Source organism: Carassius auratus, chromosome 35 (assembly GCF_003368295.1).
Source record: "Carassius auratus strain Wakin chromosome 35, ASM336829v1, whole genome shotgun sequence".
NCBI lineage: Eukaryota > Metazoa > Chordata > Actinopteri > Cypriniformes > Cyprinidae > Carassius > Carassius auratus.
The window spans coordinates 1,125,319-1,151,623 of NC_039277.1; the positions used below are offsets into that span (position 1 = coordinate 1,125,319).

Consider the following 26,305-nt stretch of genomic DNA (forward strand, 5'->3'; position numbering starts at 1 on the left):
ATGGAGATCATTTGAGGGGATTCTCCTCCCAAATACTCGTCCTGATAATGTCATGTGTGCTGGCAAACAGAAAGTGTTAATTAATATGACTGCAAGCAGCAATTTTGGGGTCAGAGCAAGTCAGAAACAAAGTAACAAGCTAAGTAAGCATTGCATGGGAGCATCAGTTAATGAAACAATATACTTATTCTGTCTTGCACATATCAAAATACAAAAAAAAGAATATGTGATCATACAAAATTTTATTCAATTTGAAGTGACTTTCACTTCCCTACAAAAACCTCTTGCTGACAAACAGGTAAAACCTAGTGGTTTAAAGGACATTGGCATACTATAAAGATATTTTAATTTGTATTTGAGAGCTGCACTGTGATGCTTGAATATAGTTCTTTAATATGCAATCAAACAAACCATGTTTAAACAAGATTTTTTTGGTATATAAGCATTGTTACACTGAAAGGCATTAGTCGCAGTCTTCTGTAAATCATGGTAAAAATAAAATGCATTTTTTCAGAAAAATATAAAGTTAAACAGGACACATTCTTAAGTATGGGGGAAAACGATTTTAAAGCTATATTACAAAGTCTTTTTATGCTTGAAACACTCTTTTCGTCTTTGACCCATGTATGTGTGTGTGTCGTCTGTATAATTATAATTTTAGGAAATTGCACCTTTATGGCACACAGCAAGAAATATGAGCCCATGTGCAGAACAATATTGGTTTCGGTGGCGGTTTTGTAACAAGTGCACCTCCTAGTGCACGTTGTTTGTCATAACTTACACAAATCAAGACACTTCAAAGTCTGAGTCTGTTATTCAAATTTGTAAAACAATATATATATAAAGAGAGAGAGAGAGATGTGTGGGACATGGCCACGCACTATTTATTAATTTTATCCTCTTTCCTGCTTTTTCTTCTTATCTTAATCTCTCAGAATTTCAGGGTCGGATTAGACAAATTGTGTTCAGCTTGAAGTGTTCCCTGCGCAGGTCTGGTTCATCACACGCGCGTGCACGGTGCATGAGGCGGCTCTCGCGCAGCTGAATGAGTCTTTCACACACACACACGCACACACACAGCAGTGAGGAGGAGGATCTCAGTCTGGGCTGGAAGAATGTAAGGGTGTGTACATGAGTCATGACCACAGATTTCACTCGACATGTACCTTTCTGGACAGGGTTCAGGTGTTCACTCAGGCTTTCTGACAGAAATCAAGCTGTATTCTCAGCAAAGCTTCATCTGGATTCGTTATAGACACACCACTGATGTGATGATGCACTGATCCTCGCGAGAGAAATGAGTGTGTGAAGACTTTACCTCCAGCGGTGAGTGTGTGTGTGTGTGTGTGTGTGTGTGTGACGGCTATTTGTCCTGCTTCCTGTTCCTTGTTTACATTTATATATTGACTGTACCGATCAGATCAGACTGATCAGATTCTTTCAAATATGTAACAGTAAATGTGTTATTCTGTACTTTAATACCTACTGTGGTAAGTGTTTTTTTTAGTCAAGTAATTATAAATAGAGTTGTAATGAATTAAACATGAATAGTCACCAAAAAAAAAAAAAAAAAAAAAAAACCTTAATTCAGACTTATAATATTGGGTAACATTTTAGTATAGGGTCCAATTCACACTAACAACTAGTTGCTTATTAGAATGTCTATTATTAACATATTGGCTGTTTATTAGTGCTTATAAAGTACATATAATGCATGACATCCATAATCCTACCCAATACCCTAAACTTAACAACTACCTTATAAACTATTAATAAGCAGCAAATAAGGAGTTAATTGAGGCAAAAGTCATAGTTAATGGTTATTTAATAGTGAGAACTGGACCCTAAAATAAAGTGTGACCTATAATGTGTAGATATTAAGATATTTTGAGAAATGTCGTCGAATGTTGTTGTTGGTCAATACTGTGTAAGTCAATGGTAACCAAACCTTAAATATCTTCTTTTGTGTTCCTTGTTTTGTATCATAAACAGTTGTGTTTTCACCAGACCCACAGAGACCGAGAGGGACATCCCGTTGAGCTGCAGGTGTTGAGCTCGGCTCCCGAGGCGTGAAGATGCTGCAGCAGATATTGTCTGACATGTTCATCCAGCCCGAGCTGCTGGCCGAGCTGAACGAGGAACAGAAACAGATTCTGTTCTTTAAGATGAGAGAAGAACAGATCCGCAGATGGAGAGAAAGAGAGGCGCAGCTGGAGAAGGAGGAAGCTGCACGTGTCAAAGCCAAAAAAGGTGTTTAATCTTGACTGTCATTAAGATGTGAATGTACTGGGCAGAGGCTCTGTCATATATATATCCAGAAATATATGGATTTCTGGATTTCACTAAACTTCTTCTTGAAGCCTCAGAGAGACGAAGTCAAAGAGACAGCTTTGTGCTATAGAAATCTAGTCAGGTATTTATTAGGCATGTTGTGCAGTTTCAGGAAAGACTTTGTCGTGGATGAAGGGTCTGGATGAGGATGTGTGGGTTTGGGTGATGGGAGAACATCCTGAAGACAAACCCTACGATCAAATCTGTGACGAGATCATGGGCGAGAGAGCAGCGCTGCAGGCTCAGAGAGAGGCCGAGGAGCTCCGGTAAAACACCACTCACACTCACAGTCTCCCTTAATGTCATGCAATCACGATTATATATCATTTAAGATATAGAGTAGCTATACATAATGATATAATGTATAGCACTGCCTTTAATGCAGATTTAAATGGAAAATGCAATGCATTTTATTATTATTTTTTTATGTAATACCGCAGAAAAGATCATGAGAATCTAAGAACAAACATCATTGTAAATCAGTATTATATATTATCAATTTTGACTAATCTTGTCATTTTTTATTATTCCCACACACCAATCAAGTTTGAGTCATTACAGAAATTTTGATTGAAATTTTGCTCATTTAAATCTAATGCACCCATGATTGATTCAGGTGTGCAAGGCACTAAATATTTGATTATTATTTTAATATTACCATTTTTAAGTTCTGTTTATATCATTTTTTTCTTTCCAGTTGTTAATTTTAGTGCTTTAACTCGAAACGTATTTCAGTCGGTTAAGGCAAGATTTCTATTATATTCTGTTGTGTTTCTGTTCTATTGTAATTGTTCTTTAACTCTGAAAATGTATTGCATGTCATAAACCTCACAGTAATCCACTCAGTCAACACTCGTTCAGTATTTCACCAGTTTAATGGAGTGATGTCATCGGGGTTTGTGTGCTAATGCTGTGTTCCTGTTGAAACCACTTCCTCCTCATGCACTTGTTCTTTTCAATGGGAATACTGGACAGAAGTTAAAATGAATATTTGTTTCTGGTTTTACAGGCATTTCTGATGTAAAATTATAATAATCAGTGCCTGCTTGGGTGTATATCAGTGCAAACAAACCAAATGGCAGGTACTTCCATGATGCAATGTGTTCAGATAACTGCACCGAACTAAAGGACACGTGCAACATTAAACTAACACGATATGAAATACCAGCTTACATCCAACACAGATTAATAGCGACCTGAATTCTATGCCATGAAAAATACATCATGGAAAACAAAAAGGCTTGTCTGGCTTCTTCTCACATACCTTTTTTAAAGAGTATGCACAAGACAGTAAGCACAAGGAATGTCTGTTTTGCTGTGTATGAACGTGCACTTATGTCTTCAAGGAATTTACCTCTTATTGTTATGAATGTTCTCACTGACATGCATGGTTTCCCTCATAGCAACTGTTTCCTGTTCAGTTCTGTGAATCATTAATGATCGCCAAAAACTCTTGTGACCTATGCAAGTGTTCTCTTCACTTCTGAATGTACAGGGCTATGAAAGAGGCCGAGCTGGAGAAGCGTTTTTCTGGCCTGGAGCAGGTTGTGTTGTCAGAGCAGGAGGTCCAGCGGAGGAGAGCGGAGGAGGAACTCAAGGTACTGCCGCCACACAAACTCCCCCCACTTTCACTTTAAACAAATGAAGAAGCAGATCTTCTGGGTCTGTCCTGACCTGGAGGCTTGTTGTTTGTCAGGCACTGGAGCTGGAGGAGAGGCGTAAGGCCGAGGAGGAGCTGAGGAGGCTGGAGCAGGAGAGGAAGCAGCAGATTTACATCAGTCTGAAGGAGGTGCAGAGCAGTAAACACACTCCAGAGGAGGAGGAGGACAAGGAGTGGAAGAACACATGTACAGAAAACCATACAATCTACACTACAAACCATTTCCTCAATTACTTATCTAGAACATAAGCACTGTTTATGGTATGCATCCACAGTGTTTACGGGAAAGAGAGTGAATCTCACAGAAACATGTTCTTAAGGCAGAAAGCATGTTTTATTGTATCACATTTAAAAAAATAAAATGCATACAATTTTTAACTGAAATTATGCATACAGTAAATCTTAAACATTAATATACTATTGGGTAACACTTTATTTTAAGGACTGGTTCTCACTCTTAACTAGCTTGTATATTACTAGCTTATTGGCTGTTTATTATAAAGCACATATTAATGCATGACTGCATGATCCCTTAATCACACCCCATACCTAAACGTCACAATCACAACTACCTTACTAACTATTAAGCAGATAATTAGGAGATTATTGAGGCAAAATACATAGCTAATAGTTAGTTAGTAGTGAGAATTGAATGTTAAAAATTATATATTTAGTGCTGAATCTACACAGACAGACCTTAAAAATAAAGTGTGACCTAAAGTTTTTCTCCATTACACTAATAATACTGAAAATCGTCACTGATAATACTGAGAATGACACACAGAAACTAACACATGACAGATCTTGTCTGAGAAAGGGTATTAGCTCTCTGTGGTTCTGTTTGTGCTGTTATTGTCTCAGTCATGCATTGATAACAGGAATAACCCGTGTGATTTTGCATATGTGGTTCCAGTGCAGAAGTCAAAAGCTGCAGACATGCGCAGACGATCTCTGGCCAAGCAGACTATTGAGGACCACCGCAGACGCTCAGTTAAAGCTCTAGAAAGAGGACGGGTAGAGGCCATGACAAAGGCCTTCGGAAGCACCAATTTAACCACTCCACCCAAACCCAAACCCAGAAACAGCAGCGGTGCTATCAGCCGGTGAGTCATGTGATAATGTGTCACATTTCCCCAAAATATATGAGTAAGCCTTTACTCTGAAGACGTTTACATGTCAACATTCATTTATTGATGTTAATCAGCATATTCTGTGAACAGCTGCTATTCTAATGTGGAAATACTGGAAAGGCTTGCTCTTGCTGTTCTTTTGTTCTGAATATTAACCGTAATTGAAGCTTACTCGTGCTCATTCATATTATTATTATTATCATATTATTATTCTTGCTAACAGCTCACAGAAGGTGCATCAAAGCCCAAATGTAGGTCATGGGACTCTAATGGTGCTCTCAGCCATCTGTGTATTAATATACATTCATTTCCTTTAATGTTTGTATGGAAACGTCCTCTTCCCTCCAAAATTCATTTTCATTTCATTTGGACATGGTGTGTATGTTGTGAACAAGATGCCTAAATGACACATAATGTAGATTGTTAGTTGGCTTATTCAAACAAAACAACCATTGAATTTGGGTTTACATTACACCAGTGATTGGTGGGAATGAGCGGAGACCCATCAATATGGGATTATCCGGGTCGAGATGTGATGTAGCAGCCATTTATGTTTAGTACAGACACCATCATTCAAAAATGTGAGGACCCTAAGATTTTCTTAGTTACCACGGCTGCATTTATTTGATCAAAAAATGTGAAAAACATTTAAAAGCAAGTTTTTTTTGATGAATAGAAAATTCTATAGAACATTTATTTGAAATAGAAATCTTTTGTAAGATTCTAAATGTCTTTACTGTCAACTTTGATTAATCTAACGTGTCCTTTATAAATAAAAGCATTAATTTCTTTCAATCAATAAAATGACAGATATTATCAGATTCAGTAGTGTATTCATTTGAAACTGTGGTAAATTGTACTAAGTTTGGATTTTAGTGGAACAGAAATTGAGCTTAATGTACTGTGGAAATTAATAATTATTCAGCTTTGCTCTGAATGCTGATTAACCTGCTTTTTCACACAAAAAAAAATGCATGCATCTCAAATGTTAATCTTAAAATGAGAATACTGGTAACAGTATTGTGATGGAAAATATTGTACTTTGACCTATCTTTTTTTACCCTCCTCTGTTTTGATGTAAATATAATAACCTATATAATATGATTTATTTATCAGTGATTAATAGTCAGTAATCAGGAAGTTATGCAGAGACACTGGGAAGACTGGAATGTCACCGGTCTCTCTTAATGATGATTTATTGATCACAGCTGTGTCACATCTTTTATTCATCTCAGGAATGTCACTTGTGCGGTTTGTGCAGTTACGTATTTTGACAAGGAATTCCCCTCAAACCATTATCTGTTGTGCAAAGATTTACATTCTGTTACATACATTAAAAGATGTTTCTGTTGTGGGGTGGTGATGTCTTGCATGGTGGTTGATGATCCAGGATATGAGAGTAATTAACGTCTCGTGTTCTCATTGGTAGGAAGGGTGGCATGCGGCGCTCAGTGACAACTTCTTGCCGAGATCATATTATTCGCTGGTTTAAGGAGGAACAGTTGCCGCTCAGAGCAGGATTCCAGCGCGACCAAAGCCGGATCGCATCCTGGTTTCACGGTGAGAAAAAAACACAGACTATATTCATTCCTGTAACTTACCGTATAAATCTAGACCTCAACTTCTAGAGGTTACACACTGCTGCCATCTGCATTCATACAGCATTAAGATTGAGTGTCAGAATGCTGTTGGATTTCCTGTCATTCACATAATCTCGTGTTCCCTGCAGGTATAATATCTCGTGAACAGGCAGAGGCTCTATTGAACGAGGGAGAGCCTGGGGACTTCCTGGTGCGTGTTAGCGAGAGGATCTTTGGATATGTGCTTTCCTACCGATCCAGTGAGGGAGTCAAGCACCTGCTGATCGATGCTTCAGAGAGCTGCTACATGCTGCTGGGAGACCAGATCAGATTCAGCTCGCTCACTGAACTGCTGGAATATCATCAGGTAATGTACTATACATCACTCACTGCTCCGCACAGGCTACATTTGCATTCGTTTTTGTTTGTTTTTCACAACCCCGAGTCTTCTCCTCCCGTCCCATTTGTACTAGAGATCATTTCCTTCCTGTGGTACTCATCACTGTTGTAGGTTCCCAAGTTGAGGGAACAAATGGATTGAAATTAGTATGTGTTTCATACAAGATCTGGCAACTGAGAACCTTGGCATTTGTTGGGGTGATTATTCATATAATGAGGTTTGGACCATACAAATTAAGGGAGTTTAACAGGAGGCGTAGGAGGGAAACATATAAAAAACGCACAGTGGGATCTTTTATAGAAAGATTAAAAATATGAGAGAAATACGGGAAAATATTTAAACGGGGTGATAGAATGATAAAATACGGGAGATTCCTGTTTGGCCTGTCACAGGTCCTGTCAGGTACATTGGGCTTCTGGATTTTATTTCTTCAGGTGTGCACATCTCAAAAAAAATATATATATATATATTGTTCACATGTGTGACCAGATTTACATACAAAAAATACACATAAATAAATACGCACGTGTCCTTATGTGTTTACTTTCATGAACTGATTAAACTTTCCTGTTGTGTTTAATACGCTTATGGGGAAGTCCTGTTTACTCTGATGCAGAAGTCTGAAACTGCACTCATTTGGACTGAATGCTCTCACTGTGAGATCATGAGTCTCACCCTGCTTTGAAAGCTTCTGACACCCTCCCTTCATCTACACCAACACAACCCAGCATGGACAGCCAGCTGATCTTCAGTCTCACCAAGGCTGTGGAGGATCTCGCCTTAGCTTGGTCGGCTCCGGAAGAGCCTGCCTGTGGCCTTTCAGATGAGTGGTTCAGGCCAAGCTTATACCCAGGTCCTGATGCCTTCCAAGAGCTTCACACAGCATGACTTCACATGTTCTCCAAGCCTCTCAAAAGGGAATGTCTCCAGTTACTGACGTAACCTCGGTTCCCTGAGAAGTGAATCACTTTAGGGAACACCTTTCTCCTCAAATACTGAAGCCTTATTTGCTTAACACATTGCATCGCAATGGCCAATGGCTCTCGAGCACACGAAAATAAACCGTCCTATGTAAGTGGTGTTGAGCGATAATTCATCGACTGGCCGCTTGAGGCTGGCAGCAAAGGGAGTCAATCCTATAGACCCCCCATGTTAAAATGCCCAACTTTACTGCAGCAAAAAAACATGTTTACAGCCTGGTACAAAAACTATTTTGCCCTTCATGACAACTGTGAGGGGGGTGAATTTTTTTTTATGACTCATTCGTTTAAATAATATTAAGCCTTAAAGTTCTGCATAATTAAGGGCGTGGCCACTTGAGTGACAGGTGGATTGCCGCTGCGGTCACTGCTGTGTCGCGCTAGGTGGGCGTCGTTTCAGCAAATAGGCCCCGCCTCTTTGTCCATTTCCAATTATCCAGGAGTAACGCACAATGACAAGTGCCAAGATGGCGACGGCCGGCTCCGCCCACTTTGTGCTTCAAAAACACCCTTCGGAAGCCTACGGGTAACGTCAAGGACACTACGTCCATGTTTTTATACAGTCTATAGGTTATTCACAGTCTGTTGTACCTCATGGTACACAGTTTTCTTTTTGAAAATGCTTATTATTATTACAATTTCACTGATTACATAGTTTAACAGAAGTTACTACCATAATTGACACAAAGCATCATGAGACGTATGTGCAGCAGTCATCAGAGTAGGTTGTGTTTGGGTTGGATTGAGAGGGTGTACGTGTGTGTGTGGTGATGGCAGTTTTAACCCTTGTGTAACTCTGTATTGTGTGGCACTAGGTAGAGCCTCTGAGCTCGTCTGGAGCGGAGGAGTATCTGCGGCGCGCGTGTGGACAGAAAGCAGCCGCACCAGATTATGCAGAGCTCTTCATCTGAACGCCAACCAACAGAAGAGTGGAGAAGCTGTGCCTTAAGGCTGACTTATACTTCTGAGTTGGACCTACGCATCAGTTTTCATTTATACTTCTGCGTCGGTGGCAGTACACATGCAAACGCTAGTCTTCAGTGTCCACACTGGTGTAACCTGCAGAACCACGACAGAAGCCCAAAGAGGAAACGGCTCGTCGGAGAAGCATTAAAGCTGTGACAGCAACAGATAAATATCAAATCATTATTTAAAACTACAAAAAGAGACAACAAAGGAACAGGAGAAGGGATTCTTTCCATCTCCACAAGGACTTGTACCAGGGCAGATCAACACTGTTGGTCGAGGACAACTAGTGATGTATAATGCTATGTAATTAATAAATGATAAGAACCTTGTTCTTGCTTTGTTTTATTGTATATAAGAAGGTGTAACATTCAAATACATTTAAGTGCACGTAAACACACACAAAACTCAAGTACATATGGAGGGAGGGGTTCTAGCAGACCAATCACAAGCTCTTGTGGTCCACGTAGATTAGATGCACTGTTAGGTTTTTGGAGAAGTGCACGTCAGGCTACGGTGTACTCACATATCTTACAGCGTAGGTTCAACACAGAAATATAAATTGGGCTTTACACGAACACAGATAACTGCAAACCAACATCTCTGTGATTATTTTTATAGGCATTGCCAGATTTCATAAGCACACCTATTTAAATCTAACATTAAAAACTTCCAACCCAAAACACTATTCTGTTCCTTTGTGTAACAGAAAAGATGAAACTCAAAAAAGATGAAGTGGGTTACACTTTATTTTAAGTAGTTCTTCTTACAGTGCAATTATACATTTAAGTACGGAGTAATATTAATCAACTACATGTACTTACTATAGGACTAGGATTACTTCGGGTTTGATTGGGGTTACTTTCATGTTATTATGCATAATTAATTGTTATTATAGTAGCGTGTAACAAGGAAACCTCAAAATAAAGTGTTACTGATGAAGTGAAACTGAAAAGTCTTTTTTTTTGTGGACAAATTCCTTTTTATTTCAGAAACCGATATGACAAGTACACTCTTCATTTTATTCTATACAAACAAGCTGGTAATTAAAATAAATCATTCATAAACAGACAATAACAAAGTTTATTCTTTTTAATCACAAAATACATTTGAAAACAGTCTTGGAAGCATGTAGTTTTTTTTCTTCTGACACTTCATAAAAAAAAAAAAACCTTGGTTGTGATATTAAAACATTTTCCGTAAACTTGCATCAGGTTTTTAATGAGTGGAAATCATAAAGGAAACGCTACATTGCAAACAACACTTTGAGTTTTGTAGGTTTTAATTAAGATATTGTGAGCTTTATGCTGTAAAATGCATTATTTTCAAAAAAAATTCTAAAGAGGTCACTTAAATTTAATTGTTGAAAAATTAACAAGACATAAATTGACAAATGTAGAAATACTTGAAAGTGACTCGAGCTTTGGAATCTCACAAAAGTGTGCAGTTTCCCTTTTTGATGTGCACATATTTCATAAAGTGACATGAACTCACACAGAATGCCTCCGCACACTCAAAGACTCAGTATCAGTAACAGTCATCCAAAACGTGACTTGAAACCAAAAAAACAGACGTTTGTTTCCCTTTATGTATCCATGAATTACTGTGAGCAGGTTACATTTCACTACAATGAAATCCGTATCCACTTTCTTTAGCAAGGTCCTAATTTAAGAACTTGATTTTGAATGAATGCAGAATTCACTGATGTTCAAGTACAGTTCTAGTAATAAAAAAACCCTGCTCATTACATGCAAAATAATGTATGCATGTTTATAATTCAGAGGAAGCAAATGTTGATGAAAGATGGTGATTTTAGTGATTGAAGAAAATGTAAATACATTTAAAAACAACAGAACGATTGAATCCCCGTAGAAATAGCTTTTCTTGAACTAATAAGAGCCGTTAAAAAGCAATATGATAAATGCATAGCTTTAATTAAATGTAAAAACGAAGACATTTGGTGCCTTTGAGCGAGTTTCTTGTAATGAAATTCACAGGTACATGAATAGTTAGGACTTCCAGAACCATGACTTCATTCCTGTGAGAAGCACCCAAGCAACCGTTCCCAACACACAGAGTAACTCTTCCATCAGGTAAACGCTTTTAAGGCACAGGATGCTACTTGAAGAACTGTCCGAACAGATTGGCCACACCGAGGAGGACGAGGGAGCCGTGGAAGATGGCCGAGGGCCAGCGTAACTCACCTCGGCGGTTGAGTGAGGTCATGTGGACCAGAGAGGGAAGCACAAACACCAGAGCCAAGCCACATATGGCCCCCGAATACCTGAGAGGAAACCAACAACGGCAGGGAAAGAGTTCAGTGCAAATCCTTACACTGATACACAGGCTCTGCTCAGTTTAAGAAATAATCACACCAAGTTCCTGTTTTAAAGAAGGAAGCAGGAACAGTCTCTCTTTACCTGATGATGGAGCCGATGTTGGGGTAAAACCTGGCCATTAGGACTCCAGCTCCCACAACAAGGATGTTCAGAACAAACACATGAAGGAAACTAGAAATGGAAACACATTAAAGGTGCAGTAGGGAACTTTTGTAAAAAAAATATTTTTTTACATATTTGTTAAACCTGTCATCATGTCCTGACAGTAGAATATGAGACAGATAATCTGTGAAAAAAATCAAGCTCCTCTGGCTCCTCCCAGTGGTCCTATTGCCATTTGCAGAAATACACCGCTCCCGGTAAGAAACAACCAATCAGAGCTGCGGTCCGTAACGTTGTTTGTGTTCAAAATGTAGAAAAATGTATATAATAAGTGAGTACACCATGAATCCATTTTCCAAACCGTGTTTTTAGCTTGTCCTGAATCACTAGGGTGCACCTATAATAAGCGTTTATATTCGGACTATTTTAGATTGCTTCGGGGATACCGCGGCGGAGTAACCTTTGTGATTCTTCATAGACACAAACAGGGAGAAGTAGTTCCGGCTACGATGTTCTTCCGTAAGACGCAAGCAGTTCTGTTTATTAACCCCTAGAACGTCAAAAGTTCCCTACCGCAGCTTTAATGTCAATTAACAAAACACTGAATCATTTTGCCAAACGGTTAAACAAACTAATTTGCTGTTTTGAAGCGATTGAAACTCTACTGGGTGAAGATAGTTGCTGGTTAAAGCCATGTAACTCCAGTAATCAGTAAATACCACCAAATACAAAATTTTTTGTAAGTTTTACAAATATTTTCAACACTTTTATGAGCAAATTCCACTAAAAACTGACTCGAGAGCGCTTACAGACATATGTTTAATACTGGTTTAAGGTTTAACTGGGATAACATGATTTTTGTCACAAAGCACTGATTTAACTCATTATCATATAAATTATTCCTCACCTGGGGTAATGGTCCCCAAACAGCTGTCCCATGAGCTGCACGCGCACCAGGTACCCCAGCAGAGGATACACGGTGGTCATCTGGAACAGAAGACAAGTCCTCGCGAAGAAAACCAGGACATCGCTGCTGGGGAAGTTATCCAGGAAGTTCTGTGATACAGGACGAGAGTATCTCACTGTTAATGAATGCACCTCAATCAGCTTATTTAGAAGAATGATATGATACTACAGATGCATGCTGGGTCTTACAGGTTCAATGCACTCTTTAGACAGCGGTGGTGATGGGAAAGCAGCAAAGATCAGCACGCCCACATAGAGGTACGTTAACCCCACCAGCAGGTACGCCAGAGACAGATCCCGCACCTGCCAACACAACACCACACATTCACTAGACTACCAGCACATATTCACCTTTAACTATGGTGATAACTAAAACACCACTTTTAGTGTTTTATTCAGCAAGGATGTGTTCAATTGATCAAATATAACAGCAAAGACTTTTACACTATTACCAAAACATATAATGAAAACATTCCCACAAAAATATCAATCAGCACAACTTGATAATAATCAGAAATGTTTCATGAGCGCCAAATCATCACATTAGAGTGACTTCTGAAGTATCATGTGCCTCTGAAGACTGGATATTAATATTTTACAGTAATACTGTGTTTACCGTATTTTTATTTATATAGACTCTTCTTTCCAAAACATTTTGAAATGTGACCAGAGTGTTCTGCAAAGGTTTTGTAAGAATTCACCTAATATAAATCTTACTAATTACAGTGGGTACAGAAAGTATTCAGACCCCCATCATTTTTCACTCTTTGTTATATTGCAGCCATTTGCTAAAATCATTTAAGTTCATTTTTTCCTCATTAATATACACACACAGCACCCCATACTGACAGAAAAACACAGAATTGTAGACATTTTTGCAGATTTATTAAAGAAAAACTGAAATATCACATGGTCCTAAGTATTCAGACCCTTTGCTGTGACACTCATATATTTAACTCAAGTGCTGTCCTTTTTTTCTGATCATTCTTGAGATGGTTCTACACCTTCATTTGAGTCCAGCTGTGTTTGATTATACTGATTGGACGTGATAAGGAGAGCCACACACCTGTCTGTATAAGAGCTTCCAGCTCACAGTGCGTGTCAGAGCAAATGAGAATCAGGAGGTCAAAGGAACTGACGGAGGAGCTCAGAGACAGAACTGTGACAGATCTGGCTAAGGTTATAAAAACATTTCTGCTGCACTTAAGGTTCCTAAGAGCACAGTGGCCAGATGACCAGAAGAGCTATCAGAGGAGAAGAGCCTTGGTGAGAGAGGTAAAGAAGAACCCAAAGATCACTGTGGCTGAGCTCCAGAGATGCAGTAGGGAGAAGGGAGAAAGCTGTAGAAATGTAACCATAACTGCAGCCCTCCACCAGTCGGGGCTTTATGGCAGAGTGGCCCGACAGAAGCCTCTCCTCATTGCAAGACACATGAAAGTCTGCATAGAGTTTGCTAAAAAACACCTGATGGACTCTGGTCTGATGAGACCAAGATATAACCTTTTGGCCTTAATTCTAAGGGGTATGTGTGGAGAAAACCAGGCACTGCTCACCACCTGTCCAATACAGTCCCAACAGTGAAGCGTGTGGGGGGGGGGGTGTTCAGCTGCAGGGACAGGACGACTGGTTGCGATCGAGGGAAAGATGAATGCGGCCACGTACAGGGATCTCCTGGACGAAAACCTTCTCCAGATTGCTCAGGACCTCATACTGGGACAAAGGTTCAACTTCCAACAAGACAATGACCCTGAGCACACAGCTAAAATAATGAAGGAGTGGCTTCACAACAACTCCGTGTCTGTTCTTGAATGGCCCAGCCAGAGCCCTGACTTAAACCCAATTGAGCATCTCTGGAGAGAACGGAAAATGGCCGTCCACCAACGCTTACCATCCGACCTGACAGAACTGGAGAGGATCTGCAAGGAGGAATGGCAGATGATCCCCAAATCCAGGAGTGAAAAACTTGTTGCATCTTTCCCAGAAAGACTCATGACTGTATTAGATCAAAAGGGTGCTTCAACTAAAAACTGAGCAAAGGGTCTGAATACTTTTGACCATGTGATATTTCAGTTTTTCTTTTTTAATAAATCTGCAAAAATGTCAACAATTATGTGTTTTTCTGTCAATATGGGGTGCTGTGTGTATATTAATGAGGAAAAAAAAATGAACTTAAGTGATTTTAACAAATGGCTGCAATATAACAAAGTGAAAAATTTAAGGGGGTCTGAATATTTTCCGTACCCACTGTAATTATGTCTTCATATCTTCACGTTGTTACAACCAACGATTCCTATGTTTGCTCGGTGACTGGACATTGTGCAATGAAGGGCTACTGCCAAACCACACACAAAAACGTTACATAGACAGAAAAGCGCTCCTAATTTGGTTCTCACTGATCTTCCTGAACACTCATTCTAGACCACAAGTGACTCATTTCCATTTTCCCTTTGTACAAAGTAAAGCATGTCTTTTTTGCAGCCCTAAACGTTTTAGTTTCCTGAAGCAGAAAAGAAACTTGTGTGTAATGGGTGGAATATGGAAGTAATCCCACAAGGACAGACGTGATGGTTTGAGTCAGTAATAACAGACTGATGAGAGCACTCACGTTGTTTTCCTGATGTTTGTTGTTCTTCATTAGCGTGATGATGCAGTTGTGAATGAAAAATGCTAGCGTGAGAACCCCAGTCAGCTGAGGACACAGCGATCTGAACTCTAGCTCAATCAGAGATAAAGACAAGCACACGTCACACAGAGATCCACTCTTTCACATGACTTTGATTGCCTCCAGATATCATGGGAAGAAAAATCACTCAATAAAATGGAGTACCTGATTTTGCACTGACCATTTAATCATCATTTAAACGGCCTACAATTTATTCCATCAATCACTGGATGAATTCAACATTCAGAATCAAATGGGGTTAAAGGTTACACAGGTTTTTTTTTTAGACTTTACATGCATCTTTTTTTACTCTGCCTACACAACGCTGTTAGGATTATGATGTGGCTTGACATTTAGCTTTGTGAAGTTCACTGCAGAAGTCATGTGAAAGGAAGTGAATAGAGAACCATAAATATCCCTTTAAATTTAGTTCACAGGTGATTTCAAGATAATGCATGATTAATAAAAAAAGACTCCTTTACCTGGAACAAAAAACTCTGATGAATCAAACCAGTGGAACTCCAGGTGAAAGCCCAGTCGAATGGCTTTATATGTGACCAAGATGATGAGATAAACCACCGACAAGGTGCCTGTGAAAATAAATGACATCCTCATGATAGATGCAGCTAATGGAGCAAAACACAAGCTGCTGTTCATATTAGCTCTCTGGGAAATAAAGGCCATACCGAGGAAGGTGAACCTGGCGAAGAAGGAGGCCGAGCGGAAGTTGAGCAGCGGCAGCAGCAGGACAATGAGGTAAAACGGGATGGTGTTGGTTTTACTCCACCAGTGATCAAACACCGCTCCTGTGCTGTTCCCCCCCGCAGAGTACTGGAAAGTGCTGCCGTCTCCGTCCGGATCCAGGTTTGGATATGGACATATCACTAGAGAAACACACGCTGTTAATCTGAATCAAGGGTCATTTTATCAACCAAATTACCTGATTTTTTAATATATATTTGTTATATTTCCTTTTGTGATCTTCATACTCAGATGTGTGAAAGTGTCACAGAAAAATGGAATTGGAAGTTGCTTTAAGCTGTTGGTGACCGCTGTAATCCAACCTTAAGAAACCAAGTCTTACTCCATACGCACCAGACCCAAAAGTCCTAATTAGCTCTGGGTGGACACAACTTCCAAAACACTTCTTGAGTGAAAATCGTATCTTTTCTAACTTAATAAAATAAAGACCATCTGATAGCCAACGAGAATACGTAGGAGGCATTTTGGATTTCCATTTTAGCAAAATTAGCCTCCTAGCTAGCAAGAGAATCTTCAAAATTAAGAGAATTGCCCAAACCTTCTCTATAGAAAGAAAAATGGCAAAAAAGATGGACTCAAGCAGTCACGCACACGAGATGTCTCAAAACTGTACATATCCTGAGTGAACCTTCCCAATCACACTTTAATACAGTGACAAATTCAAAGCATTGAACGCATTGGTATCACTGGACTAACTAATTAATAATAATAAAAATCAATGTGACCAATTACCTCGATCTGTTCCATTTGTGCCAAAGGTGTCTGACGTGTTGACATTGTGAACATAGTCTGTGAGAAACAGAGAGACAGCAGTTATACAGAGTTTCCTAGAAAACATCAGTGCAGCAGAACACATGAGGAGAACAAACACTCACTGTAGATGAACTTTCCTGTGTTGAACAGGAAGTTGGACATGAGGACCCAGTAGACCACCATCGCACCGATCAGTGACACCAGTGAGAAGACAAGACTCGACCACTTTCCAAACCCACCAAAGTAATATTTACACACATCAGGAAACTCCCAGTCTGAGGTGTCGACATTCGCTGCAAAGACAGAGGATTCACGTGAAACACCTGCTAGCACCGAACGCAGGGTTACAGACGTCAACACCTCACGGAGAAACAGATGGTGTTGGAAATACTGCAGGAACATATGAAGACAGATCCAGTACAGATCTACAGTTCGTAGGTTTAATCAAGACCAGCTTATGTGAAAATGAGTTCACGAACTCAAATACTCAGGATCTGAACCTTGTGTATCAAACAAACTTTATACACACAGTCACATAAAGAAGTACCAGGTCTGTCACTGGGGTTCCTGTTGTGCATTAAACTGAGAATGGTAGAAACATCTTATAACAGATGTTTATGTCTAAGAGCTACACTGGAACACAATATCTTGTGTGTTTTGGGGCTGCAAAAAAAAGTGAAAGACTGGCTGTTTATTAGAGAGCGGTCATGTGGTCGGCTTACGTATGGACTCTCTGGACTTTAATACTCTGTAGCAGCAGTAGAGCGTCAGCAGACCCATAAGAACAATAATGATGATGCCCAGAGTGAAACCAGCCTAGAAACAGAACAAACAAAATGATTTACCTTCAAAACAGCCAGCAGTGAGGACAGGGAACACATAAGAAAAATTAACGTACTTGTTTTATTCCCCATGGCATACTTAATATAGATGTTCCCATCATGGTGTTCCATATGGCGAAGCTGCACACACACACACACACACACACACACACAGGAAATGTGTCCATGTAAATCTGTTCTGCTTGTCATCACTCTTATGCAACTATTGTTCAGTTTTCTGATTCTAGCTCAATCGTTTCACATTGTATAACTCTGGCAGTGTAATTCTCAGATAAACCTGTCCCTCGTAACTGTGTACAGAAGCAATGCATTAAAAGCCTCTTACATGGTGACAATGCTGGGGTTTTTGGCAGGAGTGTCGCCCCCCTGCACTTTGAATGCTGTTCCCAGTGGACTGTAGATATAGAGGTCATCAAGAGAAGGAATCACATGATCTGGAGGTACCTGACCAACATAAGGTGCATAAACAAATACATTACATCACCATACCTTTTATATTCTACAAGACTAGGTTTCAACTTCTAGAGTCACCAAACTAATGATGCACAGCCTGAGATACTGGTGGAAAGCTGGATTTGTGGTTGAAGACAATGTTAATCTGTATTTAGAGATGCATCACACACAAACCAAACCAGACAAAACTAAACTGAAATCAAAGCCACCAGCTAATTCAATTATACACAGACACACAACAACAGACTGCTCACAAATATCTGTGAAACAAGACAGTTGTGCTGTGCTGACCAAGAGTACGATGCTTGGTTTGGAAGTCGATTTTTATATGAGCTGAGCTTCATGCATTGTTACATTTTTTTTTTTGGACATAAATTTCACTAATGTGATCGCACCTTAAAATCTGTACAGTTAGTGTTAGTAGCTTATCTCCTTTTCTGTGCCATTAACTTGATAACATGCATAACATGCAGTGAACAAAAATATTTGCCATTGTGCAAATGTTAAAAAGAAAACGAATAAATAATTAAAAAGTGAAACCCTAAGCATTCTCAAGCACTGGAATAAAACAAATGGCATCTGTTTGTTCACTTAAACGTATGATTTTACATCCATGATGACTGTAGTTAATGCAAATAAATCGCAACAGGCCTAATAAACAACCGGCAGATATTTAGCTGTTTGTTTGTGGAGACACAGAGAAGCAGATCTGAAAGATGCAGTGGTATTTGCCAGTGAGATGTCTCACCAGAGGTCGGTCAGAAGAGGCGGTCAGACGGCCGTAGTAATGTACTCTGCTGCTCAGCGCCGCAGCTTCAGCAGACACACGCTCCTGAACCTCATCCCCCACTATGTTCCTGTGCTCCACGTGAAACGGCCTGAAAGACAACGCAAACAGGACCCCGAGCTGGTTCAGAAACACCTCAGAACGAGAACGCTGATCCAAGACAGAACAGGAACAGAACTAGGCACACGGCATGATTGTGTCTTTACGATTCCTAACTAAATATTAGATTAGATTTAACTTTATTGTAATTGCACATGTAAGGTACAAGGCAATGAAATGCAAATATAAAGTTTCACCTAAAATACTGGTAATAAGATGTTAGACTAAAGCCAGCAGAGAAACAGTACCTTCTTTGCTTGGGGTCCAACGAATCGGTGTAATAGTCCCCAGCTCGCCCTGATCCTAGTAAGGGTTTAGTGTCCTCATCCATGATGCTTGTGCTTCGTTTAAACCCTCATCACCTGTGGAGATGGACATACACAGAAGAAAACCAAACTGAGATCAGAGACTGTTCAGAGAGAGAGTCAACACACTCTTCGGACAGGGAAGATGAAACCTACAGACACATTTCCTGTGGGAAAACATTACATTTGTAATGACACTTTAAACCCTGCACATACAAATAACTGGATAAGACATGATGAGACCTGTTACACACGGTCTCTAAAGCGTCGCTCACATTAGAGAACACAAACAACAGCAGATTCCTCTCCTGTGAGTAATGAGGAAATGTCCAGCTGAACACTTATTTACCCTGATCCAGATCATCTGGAGTGTAAGATAATACACACAAATATACAAATACACACACAACCAGTCATAAGTTTGGGGTCAGTAAGACTTATAATATTCTGCTCATTAAGGTTGCATTTGCTTGATCAAAAATACAGAAAAAGAAACCGTAATCTTGCAAAATGTTATTACAATATAAAATAATGGGTCTATTTCAATAGCCTTTAAAATATAATTAATTAATGTGATGCAAAGCTGAATTTCCATCAGCCATTACTCCAGTAACAAGTGTCACATGATCCTTCAGAAATCATCATAATATGTTGATTTATTAAAAAATTATCAATGTTGGTAACAGTTGTGCTGCCAAATACTTTTTGGGAAACTGCGATAGTTTTTTCAGGATTCTTTGATGAATAAATGTTAAAAAGAACATAATTTATATAAATATTTTCTAACAATATAAATCTTTGCTATCACTTCTTACTTTAACACATCCTTGCTGAATAAACGTTTTAATTTCTTTCAAGAAAATATATAATAAAAATGTACTGACCCCAAACTTTTGAACAGTAGTGTATATTGTTAGAAAAGATTTATATTTTACATAAATACTCTTCTTTTTAACTTTTTATTCATCAAAGAATCCTGAAAAGTATCACAGGTTCCATCACTGATAATAAATCACCATATTATTATGATTTCTGAAGATCGGGTGACACTGAAGACCAGAATAATGATAATTCAGCTGCGCATCACATGAATAAATTAGGTTTTAATGTATATTAAAATAGAAAGCATTTATTTTACATCACATTAATATTTCACAATATGACTTCTTTCCTGTACTTTTGATTAAATGCAGCCTTAATGAGCATAAGAAATATATATACACACACATCTGTATGTCAAATTTGATATCAACTGAATTTTAAATAAATGTTAAAATCAGTATATCAAATTCATTATTACGATTAACATCATTTACATTTTCAGCTCACAGAAGCAAAGCCGCTCAGAAACAGAAAATCTAATCAACACTGATTAATCCTGATTAAGAGGAAAAAGGGTAAACACGCAATGTAAAGTAAATTGTCTTTCGTGTTGTTTTTGACGAACAAAACTCATTTTGTGAAGCGAGCATTGAGACTCATTGTTTTACTTCTGCATGTAACCAATTCACTGTTTGAAAAGACTGAGGTAGAGAAGCTGAAGTGTATAATAATATCCTCTCTGCTGTTTGAAGGCACTTCCGACAGTCATGTGACATCAGGTGTCATTATCCTTCATATACAATGTGTCAATAATATAGTTTCTGTTCTATAAAAGGAAACGAACATCTGCAGTTTATATGTTTTACACAGGATGGCATAAACAGGTGAAATCTTGTAAGAATGTGAATGTGCATCATTTTAAAACATGCTAAAGTATTTATTCAAACTATAACGAAATAACCAGAACAACAGCTTCAAGCGATCATTACTGAATACACTAAATTAACTCAGAAGCCCATTCATCAGCTCAACATGGGTCATAAACAAGTGTAGAGTTCGTACATGTATGTGGTTATCTGCACGGATACACAAACGCTTCGTATGGAGATTTCGAAGTACTTTAGTATTTAGATTAAATATCTAAACAGGAAATTAGAATTATATACTTACCAAACCACACAAAAGCCGACAAACTGCTGAGACAAACAAGTGTTTTTTTTTTAAAGGAAACTCGGTTTTTAAAAGGCACATGCTATTCCAGTGTCGCATGGGATTAGTAGTGCAGATTCCACCGCTACACAACGCTCGAGGAAGGCGAGGCAGCCTTCAAACAACTACACTACCCATAATTCCAGAGAGGGCGAAGACATGCAAGCTGTACTGGGAAGTATAAACGTTTAGTACGTACAATATTTGCATGGAAATGTGCGTACGCAATTGTGCGCACCGTACGGACTCTCGAGTCTAGACCTTGCGTATGCACCGAGCGGCAATCTCCCGCTCTCTCTCGTGAAGCCAATAAGGAAGTGACTAAAAATGTAATTCGTCAACTGACCGCTAGAGACTGGCTTCATTGCAAATGTTGAGGGCGAGATTTTTTTTTACTTTTATAACTCATCTGTTTAAATCATATAAAATTCTACATAATTACGGGCGTGGCCACTTGAGTGACAAGTGGATTGACGCTTTTCTCACCACCGGCTAGATGGGCGTGGCTTCAGCAATCAGCTCCCGCCTTTTAACACCAACGGTTGACGACAGGCTGTTTTACATTTGACATACACATTTAGATTAAATATGACACTGAATAATTAAGTTGAGCTCTGAAATTTCAATAAATTATTTTCAAGAAATGACAACAGGATTGTTTGGCATATAACAATTTCGCTTTAAATTGTGCTCTAAATAGCAAAACGCATGTTCTGAGAAAATACTTTAGCACGAATAATAATGACTGATGTGAACCTGATTCATCTGATGGCTTTGGAGCACAGACGGTAAAGACAGACATGATGATGAACTCGTTGATAAAACAGGTTTGATGACATACTCTTGAAGCTCTGTTCATAATGATAACCCCTTCCGTGCTCTTCCCAATAGTGACAAACACCATAAAACATGTTTTAAATGTTTTGTTATTGACGCGGTGAGTCAGACAGCTATTTACACTGCAAATAAAAATAAAATAAACCCCATCTTTTTTCATAAAAAACATATGCTGTAAACATTCTAAAATATACCTTTTAGGGAAAATTGCATAAATTAGAATAGTGATGTCTCAAAGTGCATTTATGGTCTCATATTTTCCTAACGTATTGTCCACATAGACTGTAAAAAAAAAAAGCCTACAATACCCTTAAAATAAAATACCCTTAACTGTGTTAAATTTTGATTGTCACGTGGATGGAAATGATATGTAGATTACATTATGCTTATTAAAGCATGGAAAGGTCTCGGGGAGGAGATTCATAGGGGTGACCCCGAATAGTCGACGAATCGATGCTTCGATTCGAGGAGCCTGATTCGACTACCAATCTAACAGTCGAATATTTTGTGGGTGTTATTGATTATGCCATTTTGACTAGCTCAAATGTCTGATTTCACATAGAACTACCAGTTTTCTTCCAATAAGTTAATATACAGCCTATCATGATAAAGCTGTAAGAATCTGAAAAGAAGCTTCAGATTTATATTTTAAAGTGTGTGAATAAATACAACCACCCCTATTAGGTTTATGTTTCACATTCCATAATCCGTGACCAACAGAGTAGCATCTTGGTGGCAGGGATTTAAAACTTTACCAAGACTCAAACTGACACAGACTGGATTTTTTCAAACAGGTAGGGTTCAAGTGATTTCAAAACATTTCAGCCGGGGTGTATGTATGTATATATACACACGCACACACACACACACCTGGAGCAGTGGGCATCATTTATGCTGGGGGGCCCAGGGAGCAGTTGGGGGTTCAGTGCCTTGCTCAAGGGCACCTCAGTCGTGTTCTTGCCGACCCCAGACCCACAACCTTGGGTTAGGAGTCAAGCTCTCCAACCACTAGGCCAAGACTTGAGTCAAGGGCTTCATTGTAAGAACTACGGTGATATCTCTTCTCAAATGGCAATGCAGAATATTAATAACTATGACTGGGACTGTTATATAGATACTATTATAATGAGAAGACCATTATACTAAAACATTATGAATTTTTAGTTTAGCTGTCGTGTTTCTGCACATTGTTTCGTGAAGAACGCGTCCACAAAAGCAGTTCGCATTCAGAGCCCCGCAGATATGTTCATGTGCATTCGGGCCCTTTTTACAAATTGCCTTTAAGTCTTAATATTAACGTAGTGTTTTATAAGTAACGAAGCTTATTCTAAATGAAATTATGAGTTGAATACCATTGATGAAAAACTTGCTATCAAACCCATCACTCAAAACAGAAATGCAGAACATTAACTGCTAATGTTTTAGACGTTATAATGAGAGCTATTGTATATTACACTATTGTAAAAAGAATAATAAATTATGGTTTCGCCATAGTGTTGGCATTCTGTTAATCAAAACACAAAACATTATTTACCCCGTTTATATCTGCAAGGTGTTCATTACACATTTTCCCTGTGTGTTAACATCAGTAATTATCTTATTCGAATATCTGACTTGACTCTTGTTATGTATTTTGCCCCGCCCCCAAACATATGATTCGACTATTAGCGAATATCGGCAAGATTTTAGAATTTCGATTTGACTATGAAAATCCTTAGTCGGGGACACCCCTAGAGATGTGTGTATGCACAATTTTCTGCTGACTGGGCATTACAAGGGAATTTTGCGCAGGTTTTGGCAAATGCATGGCTTTGTAAATCTGAAAACTTTTATACATGCACAAAATGTAGCTTATCTTAACATTTAAGATAAAATCTACGTAAAGTTTTATACATGAGGCCCGAGAAATGACTCAAGTTAATTTTAATGGAGGTTCTTAACCAGGGGAGCTCAGTAAACTTACAAGGGAGCCTTAGGATGACTTGTTCTTATGTGTATGAATGAATGATTGAATGAATAACTTGATATATGAGTAAGCCAAATGCACTTTTTTTATACATTATATGAATATATTATTCATAACTATTTTTCTAGTTATGCCAAGATCTAAAATATTTTATCAGGTATAAACGGATATATATATATATATATATATATATATATAGGGAACCAATGCCCTAAGTACAGAGCCCCGCACATGACATGCAGGGAAAAATATAAGGCTAAATCAAGTGCATGATTTACTAATTCGTTCCCTCGATTTGCTAAATCCGATACGCAATAGTAAATCGTGCGCACAATTAATTTTTTCTCGTCACGTGTGGGGCTCGGTACCTAATGCAACAGTGTTTGCATTGTTAGTGGAAATTAACATTCATATGCTGTAAACTCATACTATTATCCTCAAACATATTTCCCATATTTCCATAGATCCCTATAGAACGGTCTCTCCTGTTCCGATGCTGACACTTTTGGAGAAACTCCTGTTTACTGCGTTACTGAAACCTGATTTCTTCACATTTGTGTAGCTGCCTAAATCAATGGTGCTCTAAGACTGATTGCTATATAAGGTGGCTTAGAGTGCCATTTCATAAGAATTTTCACCTTCAGCAAAGGGATTCTCTCTTCGCTGACTGCCAATGTCCACAACGAAGGAAGAAGCTCAGCCTGTAGAAGAGCCCTGGCAGTGGAAGATCAGAAGTTGGCACTGAATGGAATGGAATTGCAAGAACAGAGCAGGGAGGACCAACCTTCTTTAAGGAAAGATATCCTCAAGCAAAGACTGGCGAGACTCATTTTCTCACAGTGAGAGCATGATGTCCCTAAAGCATGGCTCACACTGTGTGATTTTTTTTAAAAAAGTCCTTCAGGATTGTACTTGTCAAACTGTATGAATATGGTGATCATGTCACAGTGTGGGATCTCAGTTTTCATTAATGTCAGACTGTAATGAAGGCTATCATTAATCCAAAATCATTAATGACCAAATCGTAGCCAAAATTGCAGTGTGAACTGGGCTTAAGGCAGTGGAGGATCTCTGCTTAAATTCGTTGGCCCTAGAAGATCCCACCCATGGTCTCCTGTTCCTCCCGTCAAACACCCTTCCCCATTCCTGCCTGCAGTTTCCTGCAAAAACTCACCAAAAACGTGACACAAATCCCTCCACTTCTGCTGCTTTAACCACCCACTGATTCCGCTAAAGACCGAGGTTACAGCAAGCTCCCCCGATTGCTGCCCACCTGAGCCCACCATTGGCCCTTAGATTAAAAGCCCTTGCAGTGCACCCATTTAAGCCCTGCAGGATGACATTGGCCTTGCCCAACAGGGCTTATGCAGTGGCCGGCCAGGCTGGCTCATGGCTGCATACGATGGCAGTGCTCTTCTCTGAAGCACGAACGAGTCCGGCCAGGACCTTTACACCTTCAAGAAGCGGTGCAAAGTGATTGACCTGGCTCTGCTTGCCACCAAGACAATGGCACAGGTAATTGGCCATGCTATGGCCAATTTAGGGGTGCTGGAGTGCCACCTTTGGCTGAATCTTACAGGGATCAGCAGAGCTGCAAGTTTCCATCAGGCATTCAACTGGGACTGTCCTTTAGGAGGAATGTGGTTGCATCCAATTTGGGTTGGAGCGCTCTGTTCGAAGGCAACTCCGTGTTATGCTCCTGGTCAAGCATGCATATTAACTGTGACAAGATGATGGTAGTTTGCCTTGCCATGAAAACTTCCTGGACAGGCTGTACCTAGAAGCAGATATGCGGTCCAGAAGCAATGTAGCTCCAGGAGAATGGAAGCTACTTCCTCAAACAGTTAAAATTATTTGGTCCATCTTTGGGAGGGCATAGGAGGACCTCTCTGCCTCAGAAGACAACTCTCAATGCCCAATTTATTTCTCAAATCAGCGAGAATCCCTGGGCCACAATTGGCCCAGCACCTGCCTGTACACCCTGCCCCCAATGGCCATCAGGTGGGTAAAGGAAGACAAATTCTCAGCCGTCCTGGTGACCCCAACTCAGTAGGAATCAGACATGGTACCCAGAGTTGATTCAGCTGCCATCAGCAACCCCCTGGCCAATACCACTAAGAAAGGAAATTCTCTTGCAAGTGAAGGACATGATTTAGTAACCAGTCAAGAGATGTGGCCCCCTTTAAGCCCATCAATGGGATGCTGTACAGCTCTCAAGGTCTAGAAAACACTTAAATCAAACTTGCATTGTTTCAGAGAAGTCAGCTTCCATCTTTATTTTTAGTAATTTACTGTGTGGAGAAATACTGATCCATGGTACAGAAATATTGTCACAAGAAATATTGAATGTGAAA

General features: G+C 39.3%; 2 protein-coding genes across 3 annotated transcripts; one reads left to right on the forward strand and one right to left on the reverse strand.

The window, feature by feature from the left end:
• Positions 1–905: 905 nt before the first annotated feature.
• LOC113053977 (SH2 domain-containing protein 4A-like) lies at positions 906–9,379 on the forward strand. Of its 2 annotated transcripts, none has more exons than XM_026219153.1 (9): positions 906–1,326; positions 1,993–2,250; positions 2,438–2,597; positions 3,827–3,929; positions 4,028–4,178; positions 4,905–5,094; positions 6,551–6,681; positions 6,851–7,068; positions 8,897–9,379. In XM_026219153.1, exons 2-9 carry the CDS (start codon positions 2,076–2,078, stop codon positions 8,990–8,992), a joined length of 1,224 nt encoding a protein of 407 aa, XP_026074938.1. In that variant the 5' UTR covers positions 906–1,326; positions 1,993–2,075; the 3' UTR covers positions 8,993–9,379. The 2 variants fall into 2 exon arrangements, with proteins under 2 accessions (XP_026074938.1, XP_026074939.1); XM_026219154.1 differs by having other exon boundaries at positions 2,008–2,250.
• An 812-nt stretch (positions 9,380–10,191) lies between these two features.
• LOC113053976 (sodium-coupled neutral amino acid transporter 9-like) lies at positions 10,192–21,469 on the reverse strand. The gene is made up of 15 exons (XM_026219152.1): positions 21,110–21,469; positions 19,061–19,174; positions 18,675–18,804; positions 17,799–17,917; positions 17,530–17,593; positions 17,354–17,447; positions 16,754–16,924; positions 16,611–16,667; positions 15,803–16,000; positions 15,599–15,706; positions 15,060–15,166; positions 12,644–12,757; positions 12,396–12,544; positions 11,468–11,557; positions 10,192–11,331 (listed from the first exon to the last, which is right to left on the reverse strand). The coding sequence occupies exons 2-15, from the start codon at positions 19,141–19,143 to the stop codon at positions 11,166–11,168; spliced, it is 1,650 nt and encodes a 549-aa protein (XP_026074937.1). The 5' UTR covers positions 19,144–19,174; positions 21,110–21,469; the 3' UTR covers positions 10,192–11,165.
• Between the last annotated feature and the right edge of the window lie 4,836 nt (positions 21,470–26,305).